This window comes from Lagenorhynchus albirostris, chromosome 1, assembly GCF_949774975.1.
Source record: "Lagenorhynchus albirostris chromosome 1, mLagAlb1.1, whole genome shotgun sequence".
Classification (NCBI taxonomy): domain Eukaryota; kingdom Metazoa; phylum Chordata; class Mammalia; order Artiodactyla; family Delphinidae; genus Lagenorhynchus; species Lagenorhynchus albirostris.
The window spans coordinates 10091547-10108527 of record NC_083095.1 but is presented as its reverse complement, the minus strand read 5'-3'; the positions used below and the strand labels follow the sequence as shown (position 1 = coordinate 10108527).

Sequence of the window (16981 nt, the reverse complement as noted above, 5' to 3'; positions counted from 1 at the left end):
TCCTATTTTCCCTGTGCTGCAGAGAGATGTTATCTACTGAATCCATCTTGCGGAAGCAAAAGGATCAGAAGTCTAGGACAGGAGAGACAAGAAGACATTGGGAAACCTCAAAGTTCTAGCAGGCATGAGTGGGGTCCCTAGGGGACTGGAGGACAGGTCACTGACCTGTGTAGGGGTGTGGTTTCCAGGCATCTCCACAGTCCAGACATAGACAAAAAGAGGGCAGACTGCTGGATGATATGGTAGTCAACGATCCCCCCTAGGTACAGGGATGGAGGAAACATGCGTGGCCAGCACAAAGGAAAAATGATTCTATTGAAAATAATGACCCGGGAGTCGTTCAAATGATGGGATTTTTATGTTTCAGGCTGAGGAAATCAGGAGTGATCACAGGAGAGGCTGATGGGGAAAGATAGAGGTATCTGGAAACAAGATGGTACCTCGAGTTTGAATAGGCTAGCGTACCTTGAGTTTGAACAAACAGGGTGATTCATATATTGCTGTATTTCCTCCTGCCATGCAGTTATCCATGGTGACTTTGGAGTCAGCAGGCTTCAGCAGGCTTGGCTTGACACTTAATGGTAACACAGCCTTGGCCAAATTACCTGACATTGGGGCTTCCCTGGTGGCGCAGTAGTTGAGAGTCCGCCTGCCGATGCAGGGGACGCGGGTTCGTGCCCCGGTCCGGGAAGATCCCACATGCCGCGGAGCGGCTGGGCCCATGAGCCACGGCCGCTGAGCCTGCGCGTCTGGAGCCTGTGCTCCGCAGCGGGAGAGGCCACAACAGTGAGAGGCCTGCGTACCGCAAAAAAAATAAATAAATAAAAATAAATTATCTGACATTGTTAACTACCTCAGCACTTAAACGACCAGAGAGCATCTTCTCTAAAAGACCATTAGTTACAACTACTATAATACTACTATTACCATATGTCAAAGGCTGGATTCCACAGCCCCACCACACTGCCCACCCTCCGGACCACACCAGACACCTGCTCTGATATCTAAGTGTGTGAACTTCTACTGGCCCCATGGTGCTGCATGAGGGCTGGGGTTGAGACGGCTGAGGAAGCACACGGAAGCAGTTGCCACCATGGGTATCAAGATTCACTCCTCTGCAAGGAGGACTAATCGACCATTGTGCATTTCAACAGCCCCATTCATTGCCCAGACGCCCAGAGCATCCTCTTTCTGGGCAGAGTTGTCAATCCTAATAAGCAATGAAAGTGAAATCACAATTTGCAAGGAAAACTGTACCAGGACTCGCAAAACAGATATGCCATACCCAACAGGTACTCTCTAAGTCCAGAATTTATTAACAGCCGCTTGTTCAGACCCATGTGTCCCAAGATAAGCCCACAGCAAGCTGTTTTAAGAGTGACGTTGCACAGACTCACGGGCTATAAAGATAAGAGCCTTGGCTTCTCATCTAGTTTATAAAATCTGACCACACTTTCTAACTATCACGCTAAAGCCACTGTGAACTGAGTCCAGCCAATGAAACCTTTTATTTCTCCTAACTTCCCCGTTTGAAACATTACTGAGATGCTGTCAAAGTGATCGTCCCTACCACTCAGCAAGTTTAATTAAGCCCAGATCTGTGTGATCCATGGGGTGCCTTGGTGGTCTACGTGAGATACTGCAACATTAAGAAAGTCTAGAATTCCCTGCAGAGGAGGGAGTTGCCCAGCTAAGGTGCAGAGAACAGGAGAGTCAGGACATCAGGGCTCTAAGCCCAGCTGAGTCTGGAATGCTAAGTGATCCCGGGAGCTGCTTTGTGCTCCCTGAACCTCCGTCATCTGCGTGTGAAGCTCTGTAAATCATGGCAGCCAGTAAAGTGGTTAACGTTGGATCCTCTTGGTTGCAATCCACCCACTTCCTTGGACCCAGTGATTTCTTTGCACGATTCAACACGGCTCTGCCTAAATGGAACGGAACATAGTCAGGAGACAATCGTAGGAATTAAGGAGAAGAGGGTAGTAGACCGACAGGGGATATAGATGTGAAGGTAGAGAAAAAGGGACATTTTGAGACACGGTTAGGAGGTACCATGGATTGGACTGAGTAATCAATTATTCATGAAGAAATAAGGACAGTCTGTAGTAAAGGTGACATTCAGGTTGCCAGCTTGGGAGCTAAAGAAACTGGAGGGAGCCATTTGGAGAGATGGGTAACGTAGGGAGAGGACGATGATTTGTGAGCAAGAGACTGAGCTCCCATATGGACCTGAGATGCCTGGCCGGCATCCACGATGAAAAGAACAGTGAGCATTTGCTTCTACAGATCTGGCATTCAGCAAGGAAATCTGAGCAGGGCCTGGAAATCTGCTAATGCAGAGGAGAGACGAGACTTCCTGGTGAGGACTCCCTCCTGGTGAGAGCGTGTAGAGAGGGGAGCCTGGGACCCCGTCATCAGGAATGACCACACTTAAGGGACAAGGAAAAGGAAGAGAGAGCACCCAAAGAGACAGAGAAGGACTAGGAAGAGGGGACACGTGGGGAGAGAGGAAAGGACAATGTCCACAGGATAGGCTGGACCTACCAAGTGGGGTCTTTGGCGGCTCGCAGGAGCAATGGCAGTTGAGACGGGGGGGGAGGAAGCAGATTGTAGAGTTTCGAAGAGAATCAGTGGTGCACAGGGGTACAGCAAGGGGAGACATTTCTTTCTAGCAATTTGTCATCAAAGACAAAGAGAAACAAAGGGGAGCTGGAGGGGAAAAGAGAGGAAGACATATATTTTTGAAAACTGAAAGTTGAGTGAAAAGTGAGCAGGTTTAAATGCTGCTGATGAGAAGCCTAGAGAAAAGAAATGGTTGACAAGTCATGGAAGGAAGATATCAATCAATAGCTAGTAACCAAGTTGTATCGCACCTTGATGGGGCTTGAGCTGCAGGGGACCTGCAGGGACAACCAGTGGAAGGTTTCCTGTCTCATGGGTAGACAAGCACCTGGAGACCAGAGTCCAAGGGTCCTGGGAGATGCTGGGACGTAGAGGATCCTGGGAAGATCTTGGTCCACAGGGGCCCCTGGAGGGAGGGCTGACTTAGACTCTCTGACTAGCCAGGCTGAGTCTGTCTGTCCCCGGGGCTGAGCTAGAGCAGCAAAACCAGAGAACTAAGGTCTGTCCCAGGAACCTCCTAGAGGCTCAACACAACCAGTGTAGGGAGAGAGACCACTTGTCCTTCACAATTCTACCTAAAAAAAATCTAGTGCGGGGCTTCCCTGGTGGCGCAGTGGTTGAGGGTCCGCCTGCCGATGCAGGGGACACGGGTTCGTGCCCCGGTCCGGGAAGATCCCACATGCCCGCGGAGCGGCTGGGCCCGTGAGCCATGGCCGCTGAGCCTGCGCGTCCGGAGCCTGTGCTCCGCAACAGGAGAGGCCACAGTGGTGGGAGGCGGATTCCACTCTGCTCCTCTTACAGATACTCTGGCTGCCAGCAGTCCTTGGTTTGTGTCAGGCGCTCGCAGCAGGTGCACAAGGTACCGGCGCTTCTGTTCAGACAGGCTGTCTGCTAGATGATCCACTCATCTGGTCATGAATCCGCCCCCCACCAGGCTCTGGGTTCAGTCCTGACTCCACCACCTACCAGCTGCTTGACCTTGGGCAGCTCCCTCACCTTCCCAAGCCTCTGTTTTCTTCTCTGTCAAATGGGGATGTGAAAACAGTGCCTTCCTTCCTCACTGGGCTGTGGTGAGGATGAAAAAAATATTCTGTAGATCGGGAGAAGAATTTGAAAAAGAATAGATACATGTATATGTATAACTGAATCACTTTATTGTACACCTGAAACTGAAACATTGTTAATCAATTGTACTCCAATATAAAATAAAAAGTTTAATTAATTAATTAATTTTAAAAAAGAGGTCATGACCCTGAAGCATTTGCACAGTGCCTGGCACAGAGCAGACACTCCGAGAATCAGTAATATCACTCATTACTATTACTTTTGTCATTGTTGTTGTCCTTTCCTGCCCCTGTTTCAGACCAAGGAGCCCCGAGGATGGAGATCCGTCGGCAGTAGCTGCTGATCACGTGTTCATGGCTGTGGCTCACTGTCTGGCCCTGGTTAACCAAGAGGTTCTGATCTCACCAACCCCAGCCCCCAGGACAGCCTGGGACTGCCCCCAATTCTCCGAGAGCAACGTAGGCTTTGCTTTCAGCCTCTACAGACATTTGGCTTCGGGTGCCTCTGGACAGAACACTCCCTTCTCCCCAGTAACCATCTCTTTGGCCTTGGACGTGTTCTTCCTCGGGGCCCCAACACCCAGCAGGACCCACCTCTTGGAGGGCCTGGTTCAACCTCAACGTAGGGTCCGAGGCCCAGATCCAGGAGGGCTTCCAGGATCTGCTGCTCAGATACCCTGAGCGTGGGCCGGTGCACATTTAACGGCCCGGGCCCCTGGAGGCCACGCAGTAACAGGTGGAGGCCCAGCAAAGCATCCACAAGCATGCAGAGGCAGATCCTGGGGAAGTTCGAGGCCTGCGTGGAAGAGCTCGGGATGACACTACAGCAGTCCTGGAGAATCACGTGCTCCTCAGAGGAGAGAGAACATATATCCAATGTGGAATCTCCATCTCGGAATCAGGGCTGCAATACATCACAGCCCTACTTTCCACAGCATCTGAGAAGCCTCCCTTGCTGACTCAGACATAGGAGGCAATCAAGAATTTTCTGCCCACTGAATCCTTGACGTATCTGCTTGTACACCTCCAGTGATGGGGAGCTCATCATCTGTCCCATTTTATTGCTACTTGTTGAGTTTCTTTCAAAGAAGTATTTTGCACCTTCAGTGTGCATGACAACTGCCTGGGGAGATTGTTTAAAATCCTGCACTTACCCCAGGACATTCTGATTTAGGGCAGGGGGAAGTCAGGGACACTGCATTTAAGCTCTCCTTCCTTCCCCTCTCTGGTGATTCTTCTGCAGGAGGGCTGTGATCGCCACTTGAAGTAACCCTGGAAGCAAGCACTAAATTAAGGGGCATGAGTCCCCTTCCTCTGGCAGGTCCCAGGAGGCACAGGTTAGAACAGGAAGAACCCCAAAGCCTCAAGGTCTTTTATTTCCTGCAAAAGAGCCAAGAGGACTGTATGCTTCCCTCCTTAATCACGCTCTTAATTCAGCATTGAATTCATTCTCCTCACATTTGTACAGTGCTCAGTGGGTCTCAAGTGGTTTTGACAGCCATAGTCTCTTTTTTTTTTTTTTTTTTTTTTTGCGGTACGCGGGCCTCTCACTGTCGTGGCCTCTCCCGTTGCAGAGCACAGGCTCCGGACGCGCAGGCTCAGCAGCCATAGCTCACGGGCCCAGCCGCTCCGCGGGCATGTGGGATCTTCCCAGACCGGGGCGCGAACCCGTGTCCCCTGCGTCGGCAGGCGGACTCTCAACCACTGCGCCACCAGGGAAGCCCCCACAGTCTCTTTTGACCTTCTCATCTGTTTGAAGCTGATAAGGCTAAAATTAATGGTTCTATTATACAGATGAACAGACAGATTAGTCCTTTCTTTTTTTTTTTTTTTTTTTTTGCGGTACACGGGCCTCTCACTGTTGTGGCCTCTCCTGTTGCGGAGCACAGGCTCTGGACACGCAGGCTCAGCGGCCGTGGTTCACGGGCCCAGCCGCTCCGCGGCATGTGGGATCTTCTCGGACCGGGACATGAACCCATGTCCCCTGCATCGGCAGGCAGACTCTCAATAACTGCGCCACCAGGGAAGCCCGACAGATTATTTCTTAAAAAATAAAAGTTATTTCCTGAGCCAGTAAGGCATTACTCATATACACATCTATGAACACTTGTCGTGTGTTATATGTAAGCGTTTATACATGCACATGCACACGCAATCTAAGTATGAAGGCTTTAGTATCATGCCAGGCATGGGACATTATTAATTTTTATTGAATTATCTTCACATCCCAACAAGGTAGACTGTTGTGTCCATTAAGAGATAAGAAAACCGAGGCACAAAGATTAGGTAACTTGCCCCAGATCTGAAAGCCTGGCAGAGCCTCGCCTTCAGATCCACACCTACCTTCAGAGCAGCTTGTACCACAGTGATACATATTTTCCTCTAAAATTAACCACCTTCCAGAGAGGCTGAGGAGCCCACGGAGAGCAGTAGTATTTACATATCATAATACTATTACGCTATTGTAAAATATTCATCCCCATTTTACAAACAAGGAGAGAGAAGCTCAGGGTGGTCAGGGGCTCAGCCCCCCCAGGGTCACACAGGTAATAAAGGACATCAGGAGTAGGTTATGGAGCCAGGCTTGATGTGCAGAGTGTAGACTCCACATTCGCATGGGCTGCCAAAAGGGTGACCCCCTGCCTGTTCTCAATTCTCTCCAAAGGTGACGTTGACATTTGTCTTCACCTCGGGGTGTGTTCAATCCCCACATATTTGCAATTTTCCAAAGCAAACCTCTGAAAAAATAACAAAGCTGGAGGCATCCCATTTCCTGATTTCAAACTGTATGACAAAGCTATAGTAATCAAACAGTATGGTACTGGCATAAATATTCACATAGATGAAAGGAACAGAATAAAGAGCCCAGAAGTCAACTCTTGCACATACAGTCAATTAATATTTGACTAGGGATCAAAAAACCAATCAATGGGGAAAAGATATTCTCTTCAAAAAATGGATTTGGGAAACTAGATAATCACATGCAGCATCCCTGCTGGGTGTGCAGCCCCAGGTTAGGGATGGGGTCAAGTTGCCTCTATTAACTGTCCCTTAGGACTTGTGCCACGCTGCAGCCCTGGTGCCTGTCGCCCCACCTCCTGAATCTTTCCTAAGGTCACACAAACGGATCCAAGGTTACAGGGTCTTTAAATCACACAAGCCAACTCCAGCCCAGATCTCACCACCCTGAAGGCTAAACTCCAGAAAGGCCGTCTGCACACTCTCTCGCTCTCCCTCCCTCCCTCCCCCTCCAGCCCAGGGCAGGCCTCCCCTCACTCTGTTCACCCTGCCTTTGCCCCGTCCCCTGTGGCTTTAGATCACTGCATCCCATGGACCATTGATCCTTCCCTTACCCCTAAGTCCCCTCCGCTGTCCCCTGGGTACCTCTCCTGTGGTCCTGGGGTGACAGCTTTCCTCCCATGCCCCTCCCTCCTCCCCACTCTGTTCCTTCTCCTCGGTGCCCCACCGAGGAGGGGAGGTGCCCTCCCCTTCTCACCCCATGGCACTCAGCTTAGGGGACCTCCTCCCCTCAGCGCTCACCTGCCCATCCTGGGGGACGAATCCTCATGCTTCCCTCCAGCCCTGATTCTCTCCTGAACTCCCCTGAGCAGATCCCTTGGCTGTCTCCAGGGAACCACACATCTGGGATCTGAATGTGAGGGTGTCCCCTGCCCTCCTCCCAACATGCTGGGGGTCCTTCCTCAGGGGATGCTTTGTCATCATCCAGGAGCTTCTCCCCCACGTCCACTCACAGAAACATGGGTTCTCTTCACAGCCTTCCACTCATCCCTGCTCTCCCTCTCCATCCTGGGCTTTGGCCCCATTTCCTGCAGCATCCCCTTTAATGTCCAGCCTGCATCCCTGTCCTGGCCCTGAATTGCTTCTCTACACAGCAGCTGGAGTCATTTTTCTACTATGCCAATCTGCTCAGAGAGACCCTCTGTTCAAATTCCTTTAAAGCTGCCCAGGGGTCTATGGAACCTTTCCAGCATCCTTACTGGGCTGCCAGGCCCCCAGTGGTCCAGCGGCTCCATCACGGCCCCATCACCTCTGCAGGCCCTCCGCTTCCTGCTCCAAGTCTGCCCAGCTTCCTTCGGGTTCTTGAAAATGTCTTTCTCCTGCCAAGGACATTCTCCTCTCTGTTTACCCTACCGCATTTTATTCTTCCTCTGATGGCAGCACAAAAAGCACCTCGTCCAGGAATGGCTCGCCGACTTCCCAGGCGGAGTTTGATCCTCTTCTGTCAGCCTCCAGAGCCTTGTTTCATCATCCGTGTTTCGCCTCAGTTCCTAAGTCCCATGAGGGTCACTGCTGTGAAAATCTTTGAGGGCAGATTCATTCTGTGGTTTAGAGTGTTTCTCTGATCCGGGAGGTTGGGATAACATCCTGCCGGCAATAATTAGTAGCTGTGTGGCCTTGGGGGAAATGACTGAGCCTCTCTGTTCCTCAGTTTCCTCAGCGGTAAAACGGGATGAGTAACAGCCAGTATCTCATGTGATCATTTCAAGGACTAAACGGGTTATTCCAGGTAGAGGTCTGAGCAGGCTGCCTGGCAGAGAGATCTCAACCGTTCAGTTGTGGGTGACGTCATCATTTACGCCGGGAGCTGACCTTCCTGGAGATGACACAGCCCCTGATCACATCAGGGACATGAAGAACCAAGTGGGTTGCTTTTCTTGCAGGTGTGTGTTTATGGACCTTTTGCTCCCATACCCCCGTTCTGGCTGCTGAGGGGATCCTCTGTCAGGCGAGTATGTGGAACTCGTCAGGTGGTGGAGTAGCTCGTCTGGGAACCTGGAAGTAGTTGGTCTCCCAGGTTGAGGTGCTGGGGGACAGCAGGGGAGACCCTGGGGGGAGGCCCAGCTCAGCTGCAGGAGTGAGGGGTCCAGGGGCCGTGCCAGAAGAGGTGAGGCTCGGAGCCCCTGCACTGTCAGCACGAGGGCACAGCCTGGGCCCTGGGGATGGAAGAGTGAACCTGGACTGGGACCAGAGCCCCCGGAAGTGGGCATCGGGCAGCAGGGGCCCCTCCCAGCCCCGGGCCTGAGGTCCAGTGGGCTTGGTCACAGGCACAAAGCCTGCTCCTGGGCTGGCTGGTGAGGCTGAGACAGGGGCCCAGAGTCTGGGGCGGACTGAGCAAGTGTGGGAGGTCGGGGGGCTTGGCCTCGGGGCCCAGGCTGCCCATGGCATGGGATCACGTAGGTAAGGGTGGAGACACACGGGAAAGAGTCCAGTCCAAGGAAGGTGGCTATTGCTTTCGTAGGGCTCGGAGCCTCTTACTGACCAAGGCACAGACTCCCTGTGCATGTGGAGCCCCCAGCAGAGTCACTGTCACCTTCACCAGGGTGAGCAGGTGGGACCAGGCAGGGGGCTCCTCGGGGCACAGGGACCAGGCTGCCCCCAGGGAGCCAGGCACCCAGCTCCTTAGCAAGGGGACCTGCCACTCAGGGGAGAGCTCTAGGCTTGACTGGGGTTGGTGACTTTGTCCAAAAAGATGATGCTCTGGGTGTCTTTACTGAGTATGGGAAACACAAAGGGCCTGTTGAAATGCATAATGATCACTTCTCTAGTCTTGTAGATCAAGTTGCTTCCCATGGCAGCAGCTCCTTCCATGCCGTCGTTGCCCACGTCAAGCACAGCGCTGCGGACCACCAGGGGGACCCCAGAGCATTACCCACCAGAGGCGAGGTGGGTGGGAGGTGAGCAGCTGCCTGAGTGCCTCCAAGGGGACGGACATTCATCCGCCTTCTGCCGCTGGCCGTCACTGTGCTGTCAACCTGTTCAACTTGTTTCTCCCAGCAAACCTGTCAGCTGGTTTGCATAGTCGTGATGCACAGATGTGCAAAGTGCAGTCAAAGGCTGTGAGTGCTGGGCCCAGGGTCAGAGAGGAAAAGAGCAGGGGTTCCCTGATCTGGCTCCCTCTCTGTCTGAGTCCAAAACACCCCCCATGTTAGGGGAGGGGGCAACTGTCACAGGCACAGGCAACTGTCCACAGTCCCTCCACGTCGAAGTAGCAGATGAGCGGACACTGCTTTCTGCTCCTCTCCTGCCCTAGCGCTCAGTTACTTTGCATAGGAAATGGCTTCCCATCCCTGGACCCCGCAGGCCCCTTGGCACATACGCCTCCTTTACCAGGTCCTTTGGCAGGTGGGGTGCAGGGGAGACCACAGGGCTGCCCAGCCTCCCCCATTCACTCTGACTTCTCTGCTTCTAGGATCACAGTACCAGGGGCCCTGGTGTTCTTGTCCTGTGCTCTTAGTATATTTCCATCACGATGGCCCTGTAGCTGTTGTTAGTACCTATTACCTCTTACCTGCTCTGCTAGACATAGCACATGAGCCAAGAACTACAATGCTCGTTTTAAAGATGAAGAAAGTGAGGGGTACAGGACTTGAATTATTTATTGCATAGGCAGTAAAAGTTGGAGCATGAGACGGGGATTCACAGCTGATTCCACCCCAGGCCCTCCCGCTAGATGGGCTTCCATGTCACAATATGTTGCAGGGAAGGTAGGACCACCCCCAGGATGGTTGTAACCAAGCCCTTCTGAGGAGTCCAGGGAAGGTGACTGAGTAAAGAGAAATACAGTTATTTTACTCATTCAAGTTTACCCAAAACTCTGGCTGGCCTTCACCATTCAAGCTCCCATGTGGAGATGAATTGTCCAAAGTTTAAACACCCACCTGGGAAACCACCAGCGCCTCTGCATCTTTAATGTCTGACTGGCCAGCTGCCGGGGGGAAGACTTTCCCCATGCCCATCTGGGGAAGGATGTCTTGCAGATCATAATCGCTGGAGATGGAAAACTTTGGAAGGAGGGGGTGAACTCTTTTTCTAGGAAATGAGAAAAATAAACCTGAACGTCTGCTGGACTGAGAGCCTGCCTTTCTCCCATGTCTCGGCGTGGTCTGCCTTGGTTTCCTCTCCAACCACCCACTTCTTGCTGGAAATACAGGTTCTTTTCCACATTTTCTTTACCCCTCCTGCTTATTCTCCTTAAACTGTGAATTATGCATTCCCATCGGCAGGAGTCTAAAATGTCAGGCAGTGCACCAGCACCACACCTGGCCCTGCTTCGCCCCTGCAAGCCTGTAGGGTGCAGGAAACACCCTAACTCCAGCAGCTGCAAGACTGTGCTGGGGCAGCTGCTCCATGGGCACCAGGAAGGCTTCCTGCAGGAGGTGGCATGGAGCCTGAGTCCCGGAAGAGGGGACGAGGCTGACTGGGTGAAGAGGAGTCCAGGAGGCAGGAGGATGCACTTGCAGGAAAGAGGGAAGAAAGAAGGGCTGCCCCACAGCACAGAGGCAGCCTGAGTGTGGGCAGTGGGGAGGGGAGGGGCCGGGAAGGGGCTTGGGCGGGACGTGGAGGGCTGGGGGCTGCATTCAAGGGCCTTGGGGACCTGAATCAACCAATCCAACATCTCTATCTTGTCTTCCCAGTGAGTTCCTTGAGGGCAGGGATGCATCTGCTTCTGAGCAGAGGTGGCAGCAGGTTCTTGGAGCAACAGATGTTGTCTCCCACCCCTAGGCCTCCTCTCTCTGTCTCTATTTCCCTTAAGACTCTTGTCATGGTGTCAGCTCTTACAGATGCCAAATACGAGGAGGCTGTGGCTCCCATTAAACGTTGAGTCCCTTGGGAGCAGGGGGGTACCTATTCCTCCTCATAGGCCATCTTTCCTCCCTCCCTCCCTCCCTCCCCTCCTCCTTTATCCATTCATTCAACAGATTCTTAGTGAGCGCCCTCCATGGGCCAGGAATGTGTAGATGCTGGTTCCCCCAGTGCTTGTAAATCAAAGATGTCTGATGAATATTCTATCCACTTACAACTATTCACTGAGCCCCTGCCCTGTGGTAGCTCTTGGTACTGGAGGAAGGAAAGAGTTGGGAAGGGAGTAGGTGCAGGGGGAGGGTGGGTCCTGTGTCCTGGAGTAGGTGCAGGGGGAGGGTGGGTCCCGTGTCCTGGAGTCTCCTGGGATCTGCAGTGAGGAGGGGCTGAGAGTCAGGCAGCCCCAAGGCGCCCGGTCCCCTGGACAGGGGTTGGGGTAGGGACTGCAGCATCAATGTCACGTCTAGGCAGGTCTCTCATTCTTTGTGGTTTATAACGTACTTTCCACATCCATTACCCCTAGGATCTGCATAGCTGCCCACACACCATCCCCTAGGCCCCCTGCAGACACTGGGCCCAGAAGTGCCTCTCCCTCTGCTGTCCCCCTTGTTATTGGTCTCCTGAATTCCACATCCTGGCCTGTGTGTCTGCACTCAGTTTATCCAGAGCCCGACCCCTTCCGCCCTTCCCGGTTCCTGCTGGTGTATCCCCAGCGGCTCCCCTGGGTGAGTGCACTGGGCGCCTGGCTGGCCTCCCTGCCTCCATGCTGGTCCTCGGCTGTCTGTTCTCCACTGGACGACCTGGGTGATCCGTTTAAAACATGACTCAGATCGTTCACTCTTTGGCCCAAAACCTTGTGATGAGTCTCTATTTCCCTCAGAGGGGGCCGCGTCGAGGGGTCTGCAAGGCTCCAAGTGACCTGAATCCCCCCTGGGGTCCTGACCTCTCCCAACTTTCCCTCTCACTCCCTCTGCTCTGCTGCTCTGGCCTCACTAACCCTCAACCACACCAGGCTCCCTCCTGTCTTACAGGTTTTGCACCGGCTGTTCCCTCAGCCAGGAACGCTTTTCCCCACCATATGCACATGGCTCAATCCCTCACCTCAAACATCACCTAAGGGCCACCCTGCTTACAATCACAAGCTACTTGCGGGTCCCATTTTTTCAAGATTTTACTGTGCTTTACTATCCCCACCTCCCCATTTCTCCCCTCTCAAAGTAGCAAATAATTTACTACATTTATTTCCTGTCTGTCTCCTCCAACTGCAAAGTAAGTGCCCGTAGGGCAGGGAATTTACTGCTTTATTCGCTGACCTACCCTCAGAGTCTAAATTAGTCCCTCCGACGTAGCTTGATCTTCATTCATTCATTCAATCAGTGCTGAAGGGTTGAATGAATAAATGAGTGAATTAATGTTTAGCCCGTGCAAAGCTGATGCTCACGTCTGTCTCACCAGAGCCCCCAACTGATCTCAGTCCCATCCGCCCTCCTCCACCTGCAAGAGGTGGAGCCACGGAGAGAACAGCATGAGAGTCGGGGGTTGTGTGAGGATCCTCACGACTCAGCGCATGTCAGTGTCAGAGGAACCCTCAGCCCCGCCCCCTCTGATGTCATCATCTTAGAGAAGGAACAGCTCAGGCCCAGAGCCACGCAGGCAGCCAAGGGCAAGGTCAGCCCTGGACGGGCCCTCCCACCTCTGCCCCCGCCCCTGGACATTACTGAGGCCCGGGGGCTGCGGGTCCGGAGTCCTGAAAGAGGGGGAAGGGCCGAGAAGGCAGGTGGGCCCACAGCTCCGGGTCCTGGGGACAGTCACCTGGGCTGCAGGGAGTCTCTCCACCTCCTCAGCGTCTCTGGGAGCAGCTTGGCCTCCAGGTCGTGCATTTTGCCCTCGTCAGGGAGGATGAAGGGCACGCTGTCGTCGCTGGTGTACTTGAGCTCCACCGTGGTGCAGGCAGCTCTTCGTCCCGGAAGTAAGGCGTTTCCAGGCCCCCAGTGGTCATCATGGGCACCTCCACTGTCCTGTTCTCACTCACATGGAACTCTGACTTATAAGTATGGCTGGGATCAAAGGGCTTCTTCCACTGGGCTAGAGGTGGAGGGACAGGTGAGGGGTCTGTGGTGCAAGGGCTGCAGGCGTCTCACTCCTCTGCCCTGGTCCCTGAGCAGGGGAGACCCTCCCCACACCAGCAGCCCCCCACGTGCCTCTAGGGATGGCCCTGCTAGGTTTGCACATATACCTGGGCAGGTGGGTAGGCCCTTGGGGACGGGGGTGAGCCCAGAGGTCTGGATTGGGAAGGGGGACGTGAAACAAACCTGGTTAATTGTGCTACATGAGAAACCAACAGGAACAGGACAGGGCAAGGGAGAGATGGGGTGAGGCTGGGACTGGGGAGAAATGGGAGCTCCTGGTCCTTAAAGGGAACAGTGTTAGTGACCAGTGGCTAGTCACTGGCTTTGCAGGGAGGACACATGTCCCCACAGCCTTGTGAGCCAGGCTGAAGCAGGAGCCGCATGGGTACCAGGAGGGCAGGGCGGGGTCAGCAGAGGAGAGGGCTGGGGTCTCCCCGCAGGAGGATGGAGCATTCAGTGATGGGGGCTTCTTGGGGAGATTAGGGCCCTGGGGCTTCATGGAGTGTGTATCCACCCCCACTTCCTGCTTTGTTTCCACCCCTGCCTGTGTCCCCAGAGTTAGAGGCAGGAGCAGAGGGAACGCCGGGCTGGCTGGGGTGCCCCTGGTGGGGAGATTTCGGAGGATAAAATCCTAGGACAGTGCAGGGTTATAGGAGAGGAAAGCACAGGAGACTCGAAGAACAACTGTAGCAGGCCTGGCCTGGATTAGTTTTCCAAAGAAATGCAATTCTGTGCCTTCATTTATAGACGAAAACACAGACCCAGGACGGGTAGCCCTGGGCTCTGCCAGGAGCCCCCAGTACAGGGCTAACTTGTTTCCCCACAGCTAGTGTCTCTTAGGCACCTGACCACGCCCAGATTCGATGATAGTTTTTCCTGTCCTTATCTATTCTGGGTCTCTATTGCACTACTGGCTCCATATATGAAATCTATCTGCCTTCACTCTGACCCTTATGAATTTCCAGGCTGAGGTTTGCAATATCGAGTTTCTATCAATGGGACTGGGCACCGGTCCAACTAGAATCTGGGAAAATACACTGCCCTGGATATTGTCTTCCCGCGACTTTCCCCAGATGGTGGCCTTTCCATTCCCACCCTCAAGATGATAGAAGCACACAACTGAAGAGCCTTGGGGTGTCCAGGCTGCTCAGAGGCTGTCACACCGTGAAGATGACTGCCAGCCCCACCTTAAGCCCCGGAGACCAAGACCCTTAGAGGGAGTCCAGGTCAGACACAGCCCACAGTGCGCACAGCAGAGGCCTTCCTGAGCGTGTTCGAAAGCATCTCAGCAGGCAGGAACCTGGAGTTCCCGGCCACCCCGGAGAGAGCTGAAAGAACAGCTTCTTCTTTTGGCAGCCAGGCAAGCTGAAGTCAGAAAAAAATCTCTCTCTGCCTCACACAAAGTAGTGGCTCCTCTGCACTTATGTCCTGTAAAGTGAAGTAGAATTTGGATAAAGCTAAAGTAGACGAAGCCTATGGTCGGGGCGGGGTCTTGGTGCCTAGGCTCGCTTAAGCCACGGGGAGCCCCTTCTGCAATGGTTTGCTAACAACACAGGTGGCTGAGCCAGGATAGAAATAGTCCTGGAGCCTCAGAACTAATTTTGTTTATCTTCCCAAACCCCAATCTGGCCACCCACCTTTAGAGAAGATGTAATTCACCAGCATCATCTCTGTGAGTTTGTCAAGGTCCTTGAACAACTCCACAATTTTCCCCTGCGTTTTATTCCTCACATAGTCATTGATGAGCTTCTTGGCAGTGTCGGAATCCCGGAAGTCAGTGGAGAAGGCCTCGGAGGCACACAGCGCCCGGACATCTTCCCTGAACTTGTCCAGAAACTTCAGCTGCTCCTGGACGAACATGGCGTTGCCCACACTCAGCTGTAACTGGCTGCTGGGTCGGCCGAGCGTCTGCAGGAGGTGCTGGAAGCCCTGGTGGATTTCTGTCTCAGGGCTCTGTGAGGTTGAACTTGAGGCCTTCCAGGGTCTCCATCAGGGTGGGTCCGCAGGCCCCCAGGGACAGGAAGGCCAAGGTCATGGAGACGCTCAGGGGGGAGAAGATGACATTCTCATTGGAGGTCTTCAAAGCCAACTGCTTGTAGAGGCTGAAGGTGAAGTCGGTGTTGCTGGAGACGAAAGTGTGGTCGTCCACAGGCGCCCCTTTGTGTTGGTCCTCTGGGGTCACATCCTCCAGGTCAAGCCCGCCCCCTGGGAGGCAGTGGACACTGGAGCAGAGCCCAGCCACCAGGAGCCCCAGAGCCAGGAGGGGGGACATTCCCTCTGCCCTCATCTCTGAAAAGCAAAACTCCTTTAAGTCTCGGTGTGTCAGATGATGTCCCAACCACCACCCAGTGTCCCCACGTGGTCTCTGTTCTCTCTGCCTGTGCTGCTTTGTGACCTCCCAGTTCTAGGCACCCTCCTGGGCTCCCAACATACATGAGGAGGCTTTGGGCTCCCTCTCACCCTTTGAAGCAAGTCTTGTAATTGTTACCGATTTCCACAATGGAGAAACTGGGCACAGAGAGGGAAAGGGGCTTTTCCAAGGTCACCCAGCAAGGAAGTAGAGGAGCGAGGCTGAGAAGCCTGGGTTGCCTGGCTCCAGGGGGGAGCTGGTGATGGGTGTGAGGTGCTGTCCAGTGAGAACCCATCCCCCTCCTGCTGGGAGAGCAGCCACCGTCAGAGGGGACTAGGCAGCAGGGCCTCCGTTTCCACTATGTCCCCTGTCTGCCCACCAGGACGGAGCCCTGGACTTAGAGGACACAGCACCTCTCCCGGCCTCTTGATGACAAGTGTGTGACCTTAGGGGGGCACTCTCATTGTGGTACCTCGTTGCAGTGAGGGTTCAGTGAGAGAGGCCACCGCAAGCAGCGGGACCAGCGCTGGAGCCTAGGTGGCCCTGATCAGTGTTGCTGTAAAGATCAAAGGAGGGTAGAGTGTTCTCTTCAGCCCCTGGCAGGTGGACACATGGTGGTTGATTCCACCGTAAGCTTGGAAAAGCCTCCTAGTGGGGAGAACGCCGGGTGGGCTCAGAGTCTCCGAGTCCTGGGCAAGGATTCCATTTTGGCCATTTGTGAGTGCTGTGTGTGACAAGCAAGTGACTGGGCCTCAGGTCCCATCTCTGTCCATGTTGAATGGCTCAGGTGACATGAAGTATGAAGGTGCTGGGCTCATAAGAAGAGTTCCAACAGTGTCACCTCCATGTGCCACCCTCTCTAGGACCCTACAAGCCAGAGCTGTGATCCGTGGGGACAGGAGACAGAGCTACTGCCTGGAAGTCTCCAGGAGAGACTGAGGTCTAAGCTGGTGACCTCAGCAAACAGGACTGTTTACCTCCAGCCTCTGCCCCGTCATCTCAGAGTTCAGAGGAGAAAGGGCTTCTGGGGTGGTGTGGGGGAGGGGAGGAGAAGGGAAGAGAGAGAGAAAAGGGGCAGAGGAGGGAGAGGAGAGGTGGGAGGGGTGGAGGGGCGGGAGCTGAGCTGAGTCTCATCCAGAGGCCGGTGGAGAGGCCTTCGGACAAGCCGGGGGACAGAGGTGATCAATTGTCCCAAATGTCAGTTTCCTCAGTGCTGA

At 53.7% G+C, this 16981-nt stretch overlaps 1 protein-coding gene across 1 annotated transcript; it reads right to left on the bottom strand.

Moving 5' to 3' along the window:
* Positions 1–9137: 9137 nt before the first annotated feature.
* LOC132529300 (serpin A3-8-like) lies at positions 9138–15701 on the bottom strand. Its single transcript, XM_060165636.1, is given in 6 exon segments — positions 9138–9333; positions 10365–10514; positions 13098–13236; positions 13239–13370; positions 15052–15365; positions 15367–15701. Coding segments are annotated over 6 exon segments (1266 nt in total).
* Positions 15702–16981: the final 1280 nt, after the last annotated feature.